At 37.6% G+C, this 19,074-nt stretch overlaps 1 protein-coding gene across 3 annotated transcripts in view; it reads right to left on the bottom strand.

Annotated features, from left to right (window-relative positions):
• POGLUT1 (protein O-glucosyltransferase 1) overlaps window positions 1-19,074 on the bottom strand; it is a 43,902-nt gene that overhangs the window by 3,709 nt on the left and 21,119 nt on the right. For 2 of the 3 annotated variants that reach the window (XM_027867013.1, XM_027867024.1), the window contains exons 3-7: window positions 17,678-17,821; window positions 11,292-11,427; window positions 9,949-10,070; window positions 8,486-8,545; window positions 3,487-3,586 (exon numbers count right to left, since the gene is read on the bottom strand). In XM_027867013.1, coding sequence (XP_027722814.1) covers window positions 3,487-3,586; window positions 8,486-8,545; window positions 9,949-10,070; window positions 11,292-11,427; window positions 17,678-17,821 — 562 coding nt within the window. Of the gene's footprint in view, window positions 1-3,486; window positions 3,587-8,485; window positions 8,546-9,825; window positions 9,897-9,948; window positions 10,071-11,291; window positions 11,428-17,677; window positions 17,822-19,074 lie in introns of all 3 variants that reach the window. The other variant, XM_027867017.1, reaches the window with a different exon arrangement.

The raw sequence follows: 19,074 nt of genomic DNA, 5'->3' as shown, positions 1-19,074 counted from the left end.
CTTTAGATGAAATATCTCTGAAATGGAGGCTAATTCATTACTTCCCTAGTTACCCTAATTGAATGGAAAGAATCTTTATTTGTAATTTTTAAAAAATAGATTGTATCCATATATAGTGTTTTAAGGTTTACAAAGCTCTTTCCTCATGACAACTTTGAGAGGTAAGAAGGCAGGTAGGAAGGCGGCAGGTAGATAGGTAAGGTAGGTAATAGTATCGCCATTTTACAAATGAAGAAACAAGGGGCAGCTTGGTGGCGCAGTGGATAGATCACTGGCCCTGAAGTCAGGAGGACCTGAATTCAAATCTGGCCTCAGACATATAACACTTACTAGCTGTGTGACCCTGGGCAAGTCACTTAACCCCATTGCCTAGCCAAAAAACAAAAACAAGAACAAATAAAGAAACAATTGCAGAGAGATCATTTACATATGCTAGTAAAGGACAGGGAAAGAAATCAAAACCAAGTCTTTCTGACTAGGTCAGGAATTTTTAATCTGGGGTCCACAAATACATTTCAGGGGGTCTGTGAGTTTGGAGTGGGGAAAAAAAGCTACATCTGTAATTCAATACAATTTGTTTCCTTTGTAATCCTATGTATTTTATGCATTTAAACACATGATTCTGAGAAGGGGTCCATAGGCTGCACTAGACTGCTAAAAGAGTCAATGACACAAAAAAGAATAAGAATCACTGGACTAGACCCAGTGCTGTTTCTATTAAATAAGCTGCCTTAACAACATCTAACTCCCTTTGCTTACCAAACAACCATTTGGTCTCTGGAGTGGATTTACTCACCCAGAGGAAGGGACTTGCACAGATGACTGGTATGGATTATCTTACCAGGTATTTTTTCCATCACAAATTAGTAATTCTGTTTTACTTATTAGTTTTAGGAATCTGATTATTCCTAAAAGTCTGATCACCACTCAGTGTGTAAACCTTGAAATTTTAGAATCTTGAAGTAAAAAGATTCTAATGGAAGATGTTCCATTAACAATCCCAATATGAGCATGCATTTTCATTCTCTCAGTTTCTCTCTCTCTTTTCCCCTCTCCCTTCCTTTCCCCTCTCCCTACCCTCCTCCTCATCCATTTACATCAAAATTAAAAAGCCCACAACCCTCTCAGCTTCTCCAAACTGAAACAATCCTTGTAGCAAGGAAAAACAATTACATAACAACTACTTGATAAAAGGATTGCCTCTGATGATATATACAACATTCTCGCCTCATAGTTCCCTCCCTCTTTGCCATGAGGAGAAACATGTGTTTCTTCATTTGTTCTCCAGGACCATCATGGGTTCCTCATTTACCCAAAGTCTATCTTTCTTTTAGATATTCTTTTATTTTCACTGTTACAGTCATCAAGCACATTTTTATCCTTTTTTTCAGTTCATTTAAAGCCTCCTATGCTTCTCTGAATTGTTTATATTCATAATTTCTGACAGTACAATAATATTCTATTATATTCACATACCTTAGGTTTTTCTTCAGCCATTCCCCAATCAATAGATACCCATTTTGTTTCTGGTTCTTTGTTATCGCAAATTGAACTTCTATGAATATTTTGGCAAATACTGGAGCTTTGTTTCTGTCTTTGACCGCTTTGGGATATATGCCCAATAGTGAAATCTCAGGGTTAAAGAGTATGGTCATTTTAGTCACTTTTTTTTTTTTAAGTATAATTCCAAGTTGGTATCCATAAAGGTTCAACTGATTTCCAGCCCCACAAACAGTAAATTAGTGTGCCTGTCTCCCCACAGAACTGATTGTTTCTGATTTTTGCCATCTTTGCTAATCTAAAGGGTCTGACACCATGGGATCATAGATCTAAAACTGGAAAGGACTTCAGAAATCATTTAGTCCAACCGCTACATTTTACAGATGAGGAAACTGAGTCTAAGGGAGGTTTGTAACCTCAAAGTCATTTTAATTTATATTTCTTATTAGTAATCATTTAAAGCATGTTTTCAAAAGTTCATTTAAAATTTCTAATTATTCTGAAAACTAATTCATAGTACTGGGGAATAGCCCTTATGGTATTATATGTTTGTGTCAACTCTATGTCTATACTGATTGGATATCAGAGTTTTATCAGAGATATCTGATGCAAAGTTTTTGCCATTCTCAGGTTTTATTTTTACTCTTTCTGTTGGTTTTATTTGTGCAAAAGCTTTTTAATTTCATGTAATTAAAACTGTCTATTTTGGCTAAGAAATTTAGGGGGAGAAAGGTACGTCCTCTCATTCTCTTTTATTTTTTAATGATGTGACCTTTTATATTCATATTATATTTAAGTGGAAGCTTGGCATACTGGATAGAGTGCTGACCCTGGCATCAGGTAGACCTGGGTTGAAATCCCAACTCAGATATTTACACTAGCTATATGACCCTGGACAATTCATTTAAACTCTTTCAACTTTAGGTTCTTCATCTGTCAAACTTTATGAGTACCTACTTCACAGGGTTATTGTGAGGATCAAATGAGAAAATATGTATGTATATATGTGTGTATACACACACACACATATATATATATATATAAAGTGCTTTGCAAACCTTAAAGAGCTCTATATGTTATCTATTTAATGATTCAGGTTATATATCCACTGGAAGCTTACTGTGACATTATAATATGTTGATTTAAACCTAAATTCTGTCAAACTGCCCTATTTCCCCCCCCGCCAGGTTTCCTAGTAGTTCTCGTCCTAAAAGGGAGTCCCTTCTCTATGATTTATGTCCCCAGCTTTATCAAATATTGAGCTGTTTTCAAATAATTCTGTTTTTTTGCTTATATAATCTGTACCACTATTTTTCTGTTTTATAACCAGTAGTAAACAATTTTTATAAGTTATGTCTTTATAATACAATTTGAACTTTGGTAATACTATGTTCTCTTATATTTGTATTTTTTTCCTCGTTATTTCCTTTGAGATTGCAGACCTTTTATTTCTCCAAATGAGAGTGACATGTAAAAGGAAAATAATTTTAACTGTAATGCCTGGTGTTGGTGACTTGCATGCTTTATCACTGGTACTCTGGAATCTTGGTCATTGCATTGATCAGAGTTCCTAAGTCTTTTAAAGTTGTTGTTTTTCTTTATAATGGTATTGTTATTGTACTCTACAGATTGTGCTCACTCTACTCTACATTGGTTCACACAGGCCTTCCCAGGTTTCAAAAGATTTTGTTTACCTGTCACATTCTAGCCAGTGTTTGTTTCTCCAAGAAATTAGAAGCATTCCTGGCAGACAATATCAACATTTTGACAAATGAAGGCATATATGACACACACTTTCATTCCATAATAAAAGCTTCCAGGAATAATGCTGACTTAATTTGCAGTATTAACCAAAAAATGGTCTCCTTAGTAACAATAACTGATATGTTAAATGGTATCCATCTTCATCCTACCACCCAAAGAAAATCTAGCTTGGAGTTCCATGCAAAGAACAACATCCATTGCACTAAATCTGTCAATAATTACTTTCTCAGATTTCCAGGCCTGATTCTTAGTGTACTCTGCATCAACGAGTCCTGGGTTTTCCCGAGATAGAAGAATTAGGGGATCTCGCTCTGGACTTGTCCTATAAAAGAAACAGATCATATAAAGTCTTCTGAAGTTCTCCATAATGACTACTAGAGAGTAATAAAAAATAATATGACATTTATGTAGCATTTTAAAACAGCTTATATACATTATTGAGGATAACAGTACTTATTTCATAGGGTTATTGTGAGGATCAAATAATATATATATAGTGCTTTGCAAACCTTAAAGAGCTATACATGTTAACTATTATTACTAATAAGATAATCACTCATTATCTTGAGCCTCATACAACCCTGCAAGGGAGGTATTGCAAGTATGGTTATTCCCATTTTCCAGATGAGGAAAAAGGTTAATTTTAATTAATGGTATTTCTTTAAAAACTTAAAAACAAAATTTAAATAGTTTTTTATTTGCGATCTTTGACTGATGTTTTCCAAAGGGGGGAAAACAAAAGCTCACTATTCCTGTTTATATTCATTGTTGAAAACAAAAAAGTACTAAACAAGCCTCTTTTTCCTCCTTGCTTGTGTCCTGAACATGAGGATAACAAGTGATGTTATTATCACTGAACTTCCAAAAAAGCTACATGCTTGCTTCATCTATCCAGATATGAAATTCTTATGTGATAGAATCAATCAATGTTAGGGTGAATGTCTCACGGTCTCATGAGAACTCTGTTGAGGGAACTTTCCCATGGGAGTTCTAGCTTCTATCAGTAGAAGCTGAGGGTCACAACATAGTTGCGTGGCAAAAATAAGGAAGTCTCCCAGGACCTCTCCTTTGCTGACATGCAGCTCCCACAGTTGGTTTGGCTCTCCTCTCACTGGGAGATGAGTCCTGACACGAGCTCCAGCAGACCTGATGATTGGCTATCACAGGGGGATCACGCTTTGAACATGCATCACTAGGGCCATAAAAGACAGCTAACTGCAATCAATAAACGGAGCTTCTGCCACCTTGCTGTCTCCCGCCTCATCCATGCGTCTCGGGGTTACAGAGCATTGAGCTGGTCTCATGCTCATCACTGCAGCGGCCGCGTCAAATCAATCAAGTGCTTGTTAGACACTGGGGATATATACAAAGAATGAAACATTCATTTCTTGGAATCACTTTTAGTCTAGCTTCTACCACTAATTGAATGAAGAGATACCAGTTGGGCAAGACACATCTCATCTCTCAGACTCAGTTTGTCTCATCTGAAAATAATGAAATTATATTAAATTATCTCTTAGGCTCCCTTCAGCTCTGACATTCAGTGGTTTCCAAATGAAAATCTGTACAGTACCTTTGCTACATATGACTGAATCTCAGAATAGGAAATACCCAATATACCCTATATCTGAACAAGAGAATAGCTCTATGGCATCTCTGACAAGTGTTTGTCCAAGATCAGTCATAGAAAAGTGCAGCCCATCGCACTTTTGGATAGCTGTAATTATAAGTTTTTCCTTATATGGAGCTGCAGTCTGCTTCTTTGCAATGCTCACCCACTGGTCCTAGTGCTGCCATCAGGGGCAATAAAGATCAAGTCTAATCTACTACAGAATAACTTCTCACGTCCAGATGAAATAGCCTTAGTTCCTTCAACCACAGCTCATATAGCATGATCACTAAACTGCTCTAACCAACCCAATTGCCCTCCTCTGGATGTGCTCCAGTTTCGTCAATGTCTTTCCTACAATGTGAACGAAACACAATACTACCAGGGTGGTTTGTCCAGGGCACAGTGCGATGGGACTTTCGCCTCATTATTTTGACACTATGCCTCCCTTCAGTTAGTCTAAAAGCACATTAGCTTTTTTGGTTAGCCAGCTCATCTGTTGACTCGATGAGTCATCAAATTCAAATATGGCCCTCGGATCTCTTTCATTTGAATTGTTGCCTAAACATAGCTTCTCTCTACTTATCCCTATACTTGAGAAATTGATTTTGTAATCCAAGTGTAAAATTTTGAATTTATCCTTTAATATTGCATCTTCTCTTACTCAGTCTAGGCAGCTAGATGGTATAGTGGATAGAGTACTAGGTCTGGAGTAAGCAAGACCCAAGTTCAAATCCAGCCTCAGACACTTACTAGCTATGTGATCCTGGGCAAGTCACTTCACCCTGTTTGCCTCAGTTTCCTCATCTGTAAAATGAGCTAGAGAAGGAAATGGTAAGCCACTCTAGTATCTTTGCTGGGAAAATCCAAAATGAGGTCATGAGTCAGACATGACTAAAACAACTGAACATTCAGCCTATCTTCTAGTTCATCTGGGTCTTTTTGGATCCAGACAAACATTCCATATGTTCATTAACTTTTGTGGCTTTGTGTCAATGGCAAATTTGATGTTTGCCTTCTATACCTTTATCCAAATCCTTGATTAAAAAATGTTGAATGACATAGGACCAAAGAGGGATTCACTCCTAGAAAGAACTCTCCCCGTGCTGACAATCACCCAATAATGATTATTCTTTGGGTCTGATCATTCAACTAGATTCAAACCTACCTTAATTATTATATATTCCAGGGGTAGGGAACCTGTGGCCTTGAGGCCACATATGGCTTTCTAGGTCCTTGGGTGCGGCCTTTTGACTGAATCCAAGTTTTACAGAACAGATCCTTTTATTAAAGGTATTTGTTCTATGAAGTTTGGATTCAGTCAAAGGGCCGCACTTGAGGACCTAGAGGGCCACATGTGGCCTCAAGGTTGCAGGTTCCCCACCCCTGACTAGTCCATATATCTCAACTTGTATACAAAAATGGCACGAAAAACTTTGTCAAATGCTTCATAAAATCCAAGTAAGCCATATCTATGGCAATGGTTTCCAAAATGAATTCCATGGCCTGACTCCAAGGGGTATAGGATCAACCAGTTGGAGGCAGAAAGATGAGCTGCATCTCACCCTCCTCACAACAGCCAATTTATGGGGCTTGTCTCCAGTACAACTACCTCTTACTCTTATCTACTCCTTGACTGTCTCCTCTCTATGCTGTGCAAGCTCTCAACCTGCCCCCTTCTGTGTCTGTGCTGGCTCCTCGGGGCAGTTATAACCTAACTGCTACCCTGATACAGCACATCTTTGTAGGTACCAATGAGGAAATTGCCCCCCATCCTAAACCCCACATCCCCTAGTGGGTAAAGCACCTCTCAAAAGGCAGACTCTGCAAAACACTGCAATCATTAGTGAATTCTAGCCTCATCTCTTCTCTTTTCCTTGTAGGTGGGACAGAATGGGTCTCACAGAATAAGTACGAACAAGCAGATTGTGATCTGCGTTACATGCTCATTCATTATATTATCTCTACCCAATCTGCCTCTGTTCCAAACTTCACTGTTACTATTCAGAGCACCACGTTTCTAGAAACCCAGGTTCATAACCTCAGCGTCTTCTTGGAATCCTCACTTTCTCTCATCCTACTAATTAGTTACCCAAATTCATTATCTCTAGCTCTCCAACTCTCAAAAGTCCCTGTTAATCTACTTACACAGCCATCATCCAAGTTTAGGCCCATATCCCCTTGCACAGACTACTGTATTACAACAGTCTCTTAACTGATGTTCTTTTCCTCAAGTCTATCCCCTTGTCAATCCATCCTCCACTTAGCTCACACAGTGATTTTCTTAAAGCACACATCTGTGCTTTAAGCACATTACCTTACTCAATAAATGCCAATGGCTCTCTAGTAACTCTGCAATTAAATGTTTCATCTTTATCTCAACTTTTTAATTTATATTTTTTTTTCATAAATTGTATAACGTACATTATTTGTAAAAGCCAAGTATGCTGTATCTTGGCAGTGGTAAAATGAGGGAATAAATAAACATACTTTGTAAATAAGTAAATATATACACATTCTTAAAAATAGCTAGCATTTACATTGGTGCTTTAAAGTGCTTTACAAATATATTCTCATTTGGTCCTCAAGACAACCTGAGAAGTAGGCGCTATTATTATCCCCATTTTATAAGTAAGGAAACTGAGGCAGGCAGTGGTGAGGTGACTCGCTCTGGGTCACACAGCTAATGGTTGTCTGAGACAGAATTGAACTCAGGTGTTCCCGACTGTAGATCCAGTGATCTATGCACTGTGTCACCTAAATATGTGTGTTGGGTGGGGGAGAAGAAGAGAGGGGCAGAGAAGAGAGTCCTCAAAAATTTTGTACTGATAGAAGCGTGCTATCAAAAACACTTGAAGACCAAGGAATTACGACATTTCCATAGCTATTAATATCCCTATCATAAAAAAGAAAATGAAGTTAGGCATGACTGCTTCTCAAGCTAATGCTCACAAACCATTAATAATATGTTCTATGATTTTGACTAGAATTAAAATCAAGCGCAATGGCTTGTAGTCTGAAGACTAAAAAATCAGGACATTTATCTTTAAGGTACTATCCTTCCTATCTCTCCTATTCACTTCGTAACAGCATGTGAAATAATTGGCAGAATGATATAAAAGAAGGTGGGTGAGATATTTCATGGAGATGACTTTGTTCCTTTATTAGGGTACAATCTTAAGAAATGTCTATAATAAAATGAGAGGTGTCTATTTTATGTGTAAAAGCATCTGTCACATAAGGATATGCCCTTTTCCTCCCATACTTCAAAACCAACCAAAGCTGTAAAAGACCATATCCTGCATATGAAAACTCTGTATGGGAAAGCTGATAGTGATCAGCTTCAAATTAGTTTTTATAAAAGTGCCCAAGTGGTCAAGGGCTAACATGATACCTTTTTTAGTTTCCTCTGCATTAAATGATGGGGTTGGACTAGATATTCTCTAGATTTTCTGCTAGTTCTAACATTCTATGTTTTTATGTTTATTCCTTACAGGGTTTGAATTTGCCTTGGATTTATAATTCCTATGGGCATTCTTTACTTCTTCTTTGAAGCTGCATTATTTCATGACATTATTTGGGAAATTCTTAGACACCAACAAGCATACTCACCTAGATCCTCTGAAGTATCCTCTGGATACTTTCTTTTCCCATGGCCATTTCTTGGCAGACCTAAAATATACACATGCCAGTCAGAGATAGCTATGTCACCCCTCTGTCGAAAACTCTTCAATGGCACCATATATGTTTATGGAAAAGATGTTCAACAGTGTCAAATACTTGAGATAAATTAAGAAAGATGAAGAATAAAAAAGATCACTGGATTTAGTATGAGCAGGATGTCACCAGTGACCTCAGAGTAGTTTCAACAGATAGAAATTAGACAAAGACAGAAATAAATAGTAAAGACAGAATTCAGTTTTCAAGAGAGAGAGAAGAGAGGAGGAAAAAAAGTAAGGAAATGGAGATAGTGAGTAAAGATAACCTTTTCATGAAGTTTCACAGGAAAAGAGGGGAGACAAATTGGACAATAACTGTAAGGGGTAAAAAATGCAAGGGCAAGTTTTTTGAGGTTTGTTCATTTGTTTTTTGGAATTGAAAAGACTTGAACATGTTTGTAGCTGCATAGGAAGGAGGCACTAGAAGGTAAATTTCAGGAAGGCAGGGACCTTGTCTTATTTAATATTTTATATCTCTCCTAGTACCTTTCATACTCTGCATACACTTCATTGCTCAGCAAACAGTAGCTGATTAAAGTTTATTGAACTAAACTGAATACTGGGGTTATCGGATGAATAAATTGAATCAGTCTTGCTTTACTGAGTTTCCAAAGAGTACCATTAACCTACTCTGTTTCTATATCACAAAGAATCTATAGTTTTTTACCTTAAAAGTGGCTTTTTTACCTTTCTCAGAAAAAAAAGCAACAATTTGAGAATAGTTGAATAAAATATAGCATGAGAATGTAATAAACTATTACCACACTATAAGGATAAGTGAGGAATTCAGAGCAACATGGCAAGGGTGGTATGAAGTGATAAGCAGAGCCAAAAGAACAACAGGCACAACGACTGCAACAATGTAAATTGTCAGCCTTACAGAGGCAACAAAATCCTCGTCAAAAACAACAGTCAATGTTACTACCACCCTGTCAAGGTTAAAGGTTGTATCCCTCCTGTTAAGAACTGAGAAACCAAGAGCTTTTCATGAAATGTGCTTCATAAGGAGCTTGGGGGAATGTGTGCTGTGTTGAAACAATATGTATTAACAAATTAAAAATACAAGTCAACAAAAGTAGTTAGATAAACGTAAGTACTGTAAATTTCATTATTACTCTAAAATATGGCCAAATGTGCAATGAATGCCCATAAACTAAGTTGTTATTTTGATGTACTGGCAAAACAGGGTAAAAGCCCAAGTCATGCTCCATGTAAACACTGCCTTGGACAAACCTCCCTGGTTTGAGATTCCCGTTATGACTTCTTTCTAAGTTGTTCACTTTTGTCTTCTTAGTTAATAGGTTCTGCAAAGGAAACAAATAGAAGAGGGAAAATATACCTCTCTGAAAATCTCACCTTGCAAGATCTTCTCTTAAAAGATCCCATCGCCCAAGACCCGAAGGATAAATTGGCCAAACAGCAGGTCCCCCTTCCCAAAACGTCCATGCAGGATACATGATATCATGGTACTCAGAGGTCTTCAACAGAAACATAAAAGTCACTCTAAAACAATCTTGGGATGAAGTGACAAGAACCCAACTATAGTCATTTTCACAAATTTCCCAACAAGGTCTTCATTTTTTCAAGTGTCTTTGTTGCAGAAATTTTGTTCCCCGCTTTGTAATGTCTAGAAATAAAATGGCAAAGCTGGCTATGGGTGAATTTAAATTACTACTGTTTTACTAATGGAAAAGATGAGCATAAAACTGCTGGGTTTTTCAATTCCAGACAATAATTCACCAATGTGAATTGTAGACTCTCAGTATAAGAGGGTCGTCAGAAGCTGTCAGGTTCCATTTATGATTTCTTCTTTCTCTGAACACTTGCTTTAAATTCCTTCATGCATATTTATCTTGTCTTCCCAACAACACTTAAATTCCTTGAGGCCAGGAACTATGTTATATATATTTGTTTTGTATCCCCTCTCACCTCCTGAGTGCTCAATAAATACTGACTAATTAACAAAACAGAATCTAACTTACAGTAGAGTAAGATGGGATGCTTAAAAGGGACAGCTAGGTGGTGTAGTAAATAGAGTACCAGGCCTGGAGTCAGGAAGACTTCTCTTTGTGAGTTCAAATCTGGCCTCAGACACTTATTAGCTGTGTGACCCTGGGCAAGTCACTGAACTCTGTTTGCCTCAGTTTCCTAATCTGTAAAATGAGCTGGAGAATGAAATGGCAGTGTCTTTGCCAGGAAAACCCCGCTAGGGGTCATGAAGAATCAGACATGACTGAAATGACTGAACAACAACAAAAAAGGTAGAATGCTATCCTACTTTTCAGGAAGATCTAACTATCCTTCCACTTTCTAGGTTGACTTCTGATGAACCTCTCTTATTGGTTATATTCGCCTTTCCCACTTCTCATGTGCAAATGGGAGAAAAAATTCTTTCTTTCTTCTTTACCATAATGGCACACACAATCCATTCAGCTCCTACCATATACCATACCTATGGGGATTCAATAAATGTGACAATTACATTTACATGGTAAAATCCTCTTTCTACTTCATGTTCTAGAGCATGCAAGTAAACACTGCAAACTGCAGGCAGGTCGAAAAATGGAAGAATTAGTTATGGTTCTTCTTGCCGTATCATAGTGAGAATAATCATAAAGCACATCACAAGCCTTGAGTACATGTTCCTATCAGCTTTCATAAGATGGCTCTCCTTGCACCCGTGAATTCCTTTTTCTCACCTTGCTGAAGGAGAACACTGGAATGATAGGTTCCATCCACTTAGGAACCTGAGGATAATCCCGCACATTGATCACCATCTCCATGTCAGGAAGATGATTAATAACTTCCAAAATGAAGTGTTCTACACCGCTACACCTGTCAAGCATAAATATCACAAATTCACCACAGCAACACTTTCACCAAGCCACAGGTGGGGTCCCTATTAGGCTCTGAAGGAAGAGCAAAAACATAACCATGTCACTCAGCAGTTGGGAAGGTTAATGTTCCGGAAGCAGGACCTGTTCCACTTTATACAGTTAGGCATTTTATCTTTTTGGGGATAAGCTGTTCTGGTTGCTGAATAATTATTCATCAACTGGTTCCCTTACTACAAGTTTTCCTAGACAAATACTGATCCTTTACTTCTGCTTTGGCACTTCTCCCCAGTTGGTTTTCTCGAAGTCTTTCAGTTTTAAGGTGTTCTTGGTAAGTACCATCCATAGATGCACAAGTAGCAGGGTATAGCAGCAAGGACTGGCCTCTAGTCCTGGTTCTTCTACCACCTCACTTTCATCTTAATCAAATCATTTAACCTCCCTGGGACTCGATTTCCTTATCTGTAAAATGAAAGGACTGGATTTGATGATCTCTATGGTTCCTTCTAGCTCAAACTTTCTATATTCCAACTCTGACCTTTACTAGCTATGTAACCCTGGACAAGTCAATTAACCACTCTGAACCTCAATTTTCTATAAAATGGAGAAACTACTTGTACTATGTACTGCACAAGGCTGTCATGAGGGAAGTACTCTAAACCTTAACAAGCCAATGGAATGGGAATTATTATTGTTATTATGATTAGATTTGAAACCTAAGTCGTTACTGTTCTACCTTACCCAAAGGTTTGGCTTAAAGCTGTAATATAATTCCACCATTTTAACTTCATAATTATGAAACTCTCAAGGTGTTCTTCTATCCTTCACACTACTTTCAATAGCCTTTACAGACCACTTCCATCCTCAATTTCCATCACATGCAACCTGAATACAAAGACAATATTAAAATCAATTTATGAGTCAAACGTTATCATAAATAGTATCATAAGGCACCATGTTTAGGTTTCCTTAGAGATTCCTTAGTTTCAAAAACATGGCTATACCAGTCATTCAACAACCACTGATTAAGCACTTATGATTTGTAAATTAGTATGCTGGGGAAACAAGGACCATATAAAAATAGTGACGGTATAATGCCTGCCTTTCCGAAGACAGATTCTGCATGTCTCTTTCATCCTCTTCCCTATCTGTCCCTTATCCCCAACCATGCATCCCAGCATCATACCAGAACACAGTCTATGAAAGAAAGGTTACATAAAGCTTATGAATAACTCCTAAAAGCTACATTATAGAAGAAGAGTTAAAACAGTGTAGTACATGCTATTTTTCATTTGGGGCCCTTCAAAGGGTCTCTGTCCTTTACCTTTGCTACAAACATAAGTTCAAATAAAAAACTTTCTAGTATAAGAGCAGGGACCTTGCTAAAGAATCTTTTGCCTGGTCAGAATCATCAGACTACCTGAAAGCCACAATCAAAAGGAGATCCTGGATAGCATCTTTCAAGAAATTATCAAGGAACACTGCCCTGATATCCTGGAACTAGAGTCATGGAACGAATCCACCAATCACCTCAAGAAAAAGATCCCAAAATAAAAACTCCAAGGAATATTATAGCCAAATTACAGATCACGTCAAGGAAAAAAATACTGCAGGTGGCCAGAAAGAAACAATTCAGATATTAGGGAGTCACAATCAGGATTACACAGGACTTGGCAGCTGCAGCATTAAAGAATCAAAGGTCATAGAACATGATATTCCAGAAGGCAAAGGAGCTAGGACTACAACCAAGAATCACCTACCTGATGAAATTAAGCAGAACACTTCAAGGGAAAAAATGATTATTCAATGAAATAGAAGGATTTCAAGCTTTCCTAAGAAGAAGACCAGAATTTAACAAAAAAATTTGATCTCTAATATCAAGACCCAAGAGAAGCCTAAAAAGGTAAAAATGTAAAAGAAAACATAAGGGATTCAATTGAGCTGAACTGTTTACTTCCCTACAAGGGAAGATGATACTTGCAATTTTTAAAAATTGTACCACTAATAGTACAGCCAGAAGGAATATAAATAGAGGGTACAGGTATAAGGTGAATTTGAGGAAATGACATAAAAAAATTAAAGGACGAGAAAGAGGAGTACACTGGGTGCAGAAGGAAGGGAGAGGCAGAATGGGGTAAATTATTTCACATGAAAAACCTATTACAGTAGAGTGGGAGATGGGCATCACTTTAACTTTACTCTCCTAAGTACTGGCTCAAAGAGGGAATAATATACACAGTCATCTGGATATAGAAATTTGTCTTACCCAACAGGGAAGTAGGAGGGGAAGAGATTAAGTAAAGGTGGGGGATGGAGCAGTGGGGTGCTGACAGAAGGGAGGGTAGACTGGGGGAGATGGTGGAACATAACACTGGTGAGGAGGTAAAGGATGAACGGAGAGGACAAACAGGAGGAAAAATAGGATGGAGGGACATATGCAGTTAGTAATGATAACTGTGAATGTGAATGGGATGAACTCTCCCATAAAACAAAAGCGCAGGGCAGAATGGATTATAAACCACAATCCAACAATATGTTGTTTACAAGATACATATTTGAAGTAGAGAGACACACACAGAGTAAAGATTAAGGGGCTAGAGCAGAATCTATTATGCTTCAGCTGAAGTAAAAAAAAAAAGTGGGGATAGTATTCTTGATCTCAGACAAAGCAAAACCAAAAACAGATCTAATTAAAAAAAAGGAGGAAGGAAACTACATCCTGCTAAAAGGTACCACAGACAATGAAGTAATATCAATACTAAATATATATGCACCAAGTGGTATAGCATCCAAACTTTTAAAGGAGAAATCAAGTGAGATTACAGGTTCATGACCAAACAAGATATAGGATTATTAAATGTAAAATGATAATTTTTATTACATTAAATTTAAGAGCTTTTGCACAAACAAAACCAATGCAATTAAGATTAAAAACTGAGGGGATGCTCATCAATTTGGGAATGGCTGAACAAGCTGTGGCATATAAATATAATGAAATACTACTGTATAATAAGAAATGACGAGCAGGCAGATTTCAGAAAAACCTGGAAAGACTTATATAAACTGATACAAAGTGAAATGAGCAGAACCAGAAAACAATCTTTACAGCAAGTGTCTCTGATAAAGGCCTCATTTCTCTAATATATAGAGAATTGAATTTATAAGAATACAAGCCATTCCCCAATTGATAAATGGTCAAAGGATATGAACAGACAGTTTTCAGATGAAGAAATCAGAGCTATCTACAGGCACATGAAGAAGTGTTCTAAATCACTTTTGATTAGAGAAATACAAATTAAAACAACTCTGAGGTACTACCTCACACCCATCAGACTGGCTAATATGACCAAAAAAAAAAAAAAAAACGAAAACAACGAATGTTGGAGAGCATGTGGGAAAACTGGGACACTGATGCACTATTGGTGGGGTTGTGAACTGATCCAACCATTCTGGAGAGCAATTTGGAACTATGCTCAAATAGCAACAAAACTGTGCCACTACTAGGTCTGTATCCCAAAGAGATCATAAAAAGAGGAGAAGGACCTACATATGCAAAAATATTTACAGCAGCTCTTTCTGTGGTGGCAAAATATTGGAAGGAAAATACTATCCATATCCAGATAAAGAACTGATGGACTCTGAATGCAGATCGAAGCATACTTTTTTCACTTTATTCTTTTTCATGTTTTTTTTCCCCTTTTGATATGTTTCTTCTTTCACAACTGTGACTAATATGTAAATATGTTCTACATGACAGCACATGTATATCTTATATCAAACTGCCCATCATTTTAGAAAGAGGGGAGGAGAGGGAGAGAAGGAGGAAAATTTGGAACTCAAAGTCTTGTAAAAATGAATGGTAAAAATTGTCTTGACACATAATTGGGAAAGAAATAAAATATTATTAAAAAAAGAATCTTTTACCTGCTCATGAAGCAAAAACTTTATGCTCCCTTTTGAACAGTCCTACAATTCCTTGAAATGAATCAAAATGAATTGACTCTTGATAAAACCATTCTCTGGGCCCATGATTTGCATGGTTCAGAGGCTTTGAAAACTTAAAGTGTTCAATAAGTATCAAATAGTAGATATGGTTGCAAATTTGCATAGTGACTATAATTTATGAATATAATTTATGTGTCCTTACATTTGTTTCTAGTATCTGAAATAAAATTCCCTCCTTCCTGGGAATTTATTTTACACAAAACTTCTATTTTCTTGCTCCAAAAATTTTTTTTTAAATGTTATATCTTTTTTTTTTTTTTTTACATAACCTCAATTTCTGAACATATCCCTCTCCAGTCAAGTGTGGTTGTGAACCCCTTCAGTCCCTGCTCCTAAGGACAGTAAGGCTGGTAGATCACTTCATTAGATTAGGAGATCTGAGCTGCAGTCAGGCTAAAGCTGACTAGGTGCTGAATCAAATCTAGTATCATTATGGCATGGTCCAGAGAGCATGGCAGGGGGAAAAGGGAAACGCATCAGGCTGCCTAAGTAGGGGTGAAAGGTGGGACTGGGTCTGTGAATGCCTGGTCTACTTTCACCTGGGGTGAGATAGAATAGCCATTCTCAAAACACACACACACATACACACACACAAACACACAGTGTATATGCATGCATATATATATACACACACATATACATACACACACTATACATAATATGTGTATGTGTGTGTGTGTATATATATATATACATATACATATATATATATATATATAAATATAAAATATCCAGCAGAAACAAATTTATCAGTCAAGTCTGACAATATATGTAATAATCCAGATCTACAGTCCTCCACTTCTGCAAAGAAGAAAGGAAGGTGCATTTTTTCAACTTTTCTCCAAGGCCAACTTTTCTCTCTTGCCCCTAACCACTGTCTGCTTAAAATACCTTGACAATTTTCTCCAAATAAGCCCTTTAGTACATCTTATTTCTGTACCATTATTCATGCCAGTTATTCCTACTTTCATCTCATTCTCTAAAATAGCAAGAGACATTTAAGTGTACAAAGGGTAGAGTAGTTCATATCACAACATTACAAAAGAGAGAAATATGTTTTTGAGAAAATGGGCCCTTAAAGAAAGATTATTATGCCCTCCAGTTTCTGCAGTTTCAAAAGTTGTTCAAGGTTTTTTGAAAAAGGAAAGATGCCAGGGGCAGCTAGGTGGCACAGTGGATAGAGCACCAGCCATGGATTCAGCCATGGAACCCAAGTTCAAATCTGACCTCAGACACATAACACTTATTAGCTGTGTGACCCTGGGCAAGTCACTTAACCCCACTGCCTAGCCCCCCCCCAAAAAAGGATAGATGCCCAAGTAAGAGACAGCTTTTTGGTTTGTAGCTCAGGATGTTTCTTGACATCTATCCACTCAATAGAGGCCTTCTTAACACCCATTCACCTGATGGAGGCCTGGCACACTCAAAGACCTATCCTGCTACCCAGTTGCCCCTTGATCTCCAATTTGCTGGCATGCTGACTCAGGCCTGCTGCTGAAAATCAATGAAGCTTCAGTTATGCCCATGGGTCACCATAGAGTAACCTTCAATTACTCTTTTTCAGTACTTTACACACTTCTTTAGCCTGACCCTCTCCTGTTAGTTCCTTTGGATGCCTGCTTGCCATGTCTGGTCAGTCAACATCCTGCAGATATTTTCTGTATGGATGGGAACAGGTAGAATTACAAACTAGACTAGAATGCTTCTAGCAGCAAAAAGTTCTGAAACCTATTAAGTGATAAGAGCTGCACTGCGCATCGGTGGACCAATGAAATCACAGGGTGCTGAAGAACTGAAGGTGAGGAAGAGTAGAGAATAAATTGGAAGGAAAAGGAAATCAGCCAAAGGAGTGATCTGTGTATTCTGAAACTCTGGGTTCTAGCTCTGGCTCTGCCTCTTACTACCTGGCTGAGTGACCTGGAACAAGTCATTTAATTTCTCTGTGCCTGTTTCCTCACCCAAAAAATAAGAATCACTTATACCACCTAGGTTACAGAGTTGTCACGTGGACTAAATGAGACGATTTATTCACTTATAATACAAATATTTATGGAGCACCTACTATATGCCAAGCACTATGATGTGATAAAGTGATAAATCAAAGGAAATGCTTTGTAAACATAAATGCTAGTTACTATTTATGGAATCAGTGAAATATGAGGACAGTTCACAGAAACTGGGTTTATCTATAATAAAATGTGTGTCAATGCCAGAAGATAGAAAAATATATTCTATATGTCTCTTACCTTGCAGGAAACATGCAATCATGTTCTCTGTACAACTCGTTCTTGATAATCTGATAGTGTGTCCCTAATTTCCGGCTAACCACACTGGCTATCACCTCTTTAGAGATGCCTCCTTCGAAGGGGGCCAAATCCTTCTCCATGACACTGAAAAAGAATGAAAATCACCAATGGGTATAAACTGTGGGGAAGACACCACTTTGTCTTCTCCCACTTTTAATACTTGCTGTCATTTGGTATAAGTAGGGATGGCAAGTGGACAGCTCAAATATTCCACTGGTCTTGTAACTAGTAGAAAAAGGACCTCTGGCACACAGGATAGATCCAGTGGTGAACTTTTGGGAGCACATAAAGAGGAATAGCACAGGATGGGCAGGCACAGATAAACTGCAATCAGCACTGTTAGAGGAAACATTAAAATCACAAACCATTTGAGAATCTGAATATTGGAGTTAGGATTAGAGACTGCAATGAGGAAGGGGAAAGGACACAAAGCCAGTGTTTCATATGCATATAACTTTTCTCCTATTAAGGTAAGGGTTCTTAACTCCAGCTTTGTGAACTTTTGAAATATATTTTGATAACTGCATTTCAATAAAAATTGTTTTCTTTTGTAATACTATGTATTTTATTTTCTGCATTTAAAAACATTATTCTGAGAAGAGGTATTGCCCACGGGGTCCATGAAACACAAAAGGGTAAGAACCCCTAAATTAAGGGCTGCTAGATGATAAATATAACTTTAAAGCCAAATACAAATAAAAAGCAAACCTATTTATGGTCCTTCCCCCACCCTGCAGCTGAACCTCGTAGCCCATTCTAAAATGCCTTTCCCTACCCTATAGCCTTCTAGACTCAGCTCAAGTCCCACCTTCTCCATGAAGCCTTTCTCTGCCTCTCACAGATTATCCCTCCCTCCTGTGAGCTACGGAAATACGATCCAACACTTAGTTATTTATCGTACAATATTGTCTTCTATTTCCTGTGTTCCACTCTTGTCTATTAAACTAGATTAGAAGCTCCAGGAAAGCAAGCAAGATCATTCTTATGATCTTAGATTTAGAGCTGGAAGGGACCCTAGAGGTCATCTAATCCAACTCCTTATTTTACTACAGGGAAACTGAGATAGAGGGCAGTGAAGTGACTTGCCCATAGTCATAGTCACACTGGAAGCCTGCATCATTTTGAATGCAGGCCTTTTGAATCTATATCTACCTCTTGCATATTTAAACGTTAAATGCCTGATCTTTTTTTTTGTTGTTGTTAAAGAAAGAAACAAAGGGTAATCCACTGGTCACAGCTCTCATCAAATTTTAAGAGACTGAATTCTGAATGAGATAGTCACAATAACTCACCCAGAAGAAAACTATTTTCTCCCCTCTCTCTGAAAAGGTGAGGAT

The sequence above is a fragment of the Vombatus ursinus genome, unplaced genomic scaffold, assembly GCF_900497805.2.
Source record: "Vombatus ursinus unplaced genomic scaffold, bare-nosed wombat genome assembly UNPS02001419.1, whole genome shotgun sequence".
NCBI classification, from domain to species: Eukaryota; Metazoa; Chordata; class Mammalia; order Diprotodontia; family Vombatidae; genus Vombatus; species Vombatus ursinus.
This window is presented reverse-complemented; position numbering and strand designations above follow the sequence as displayed.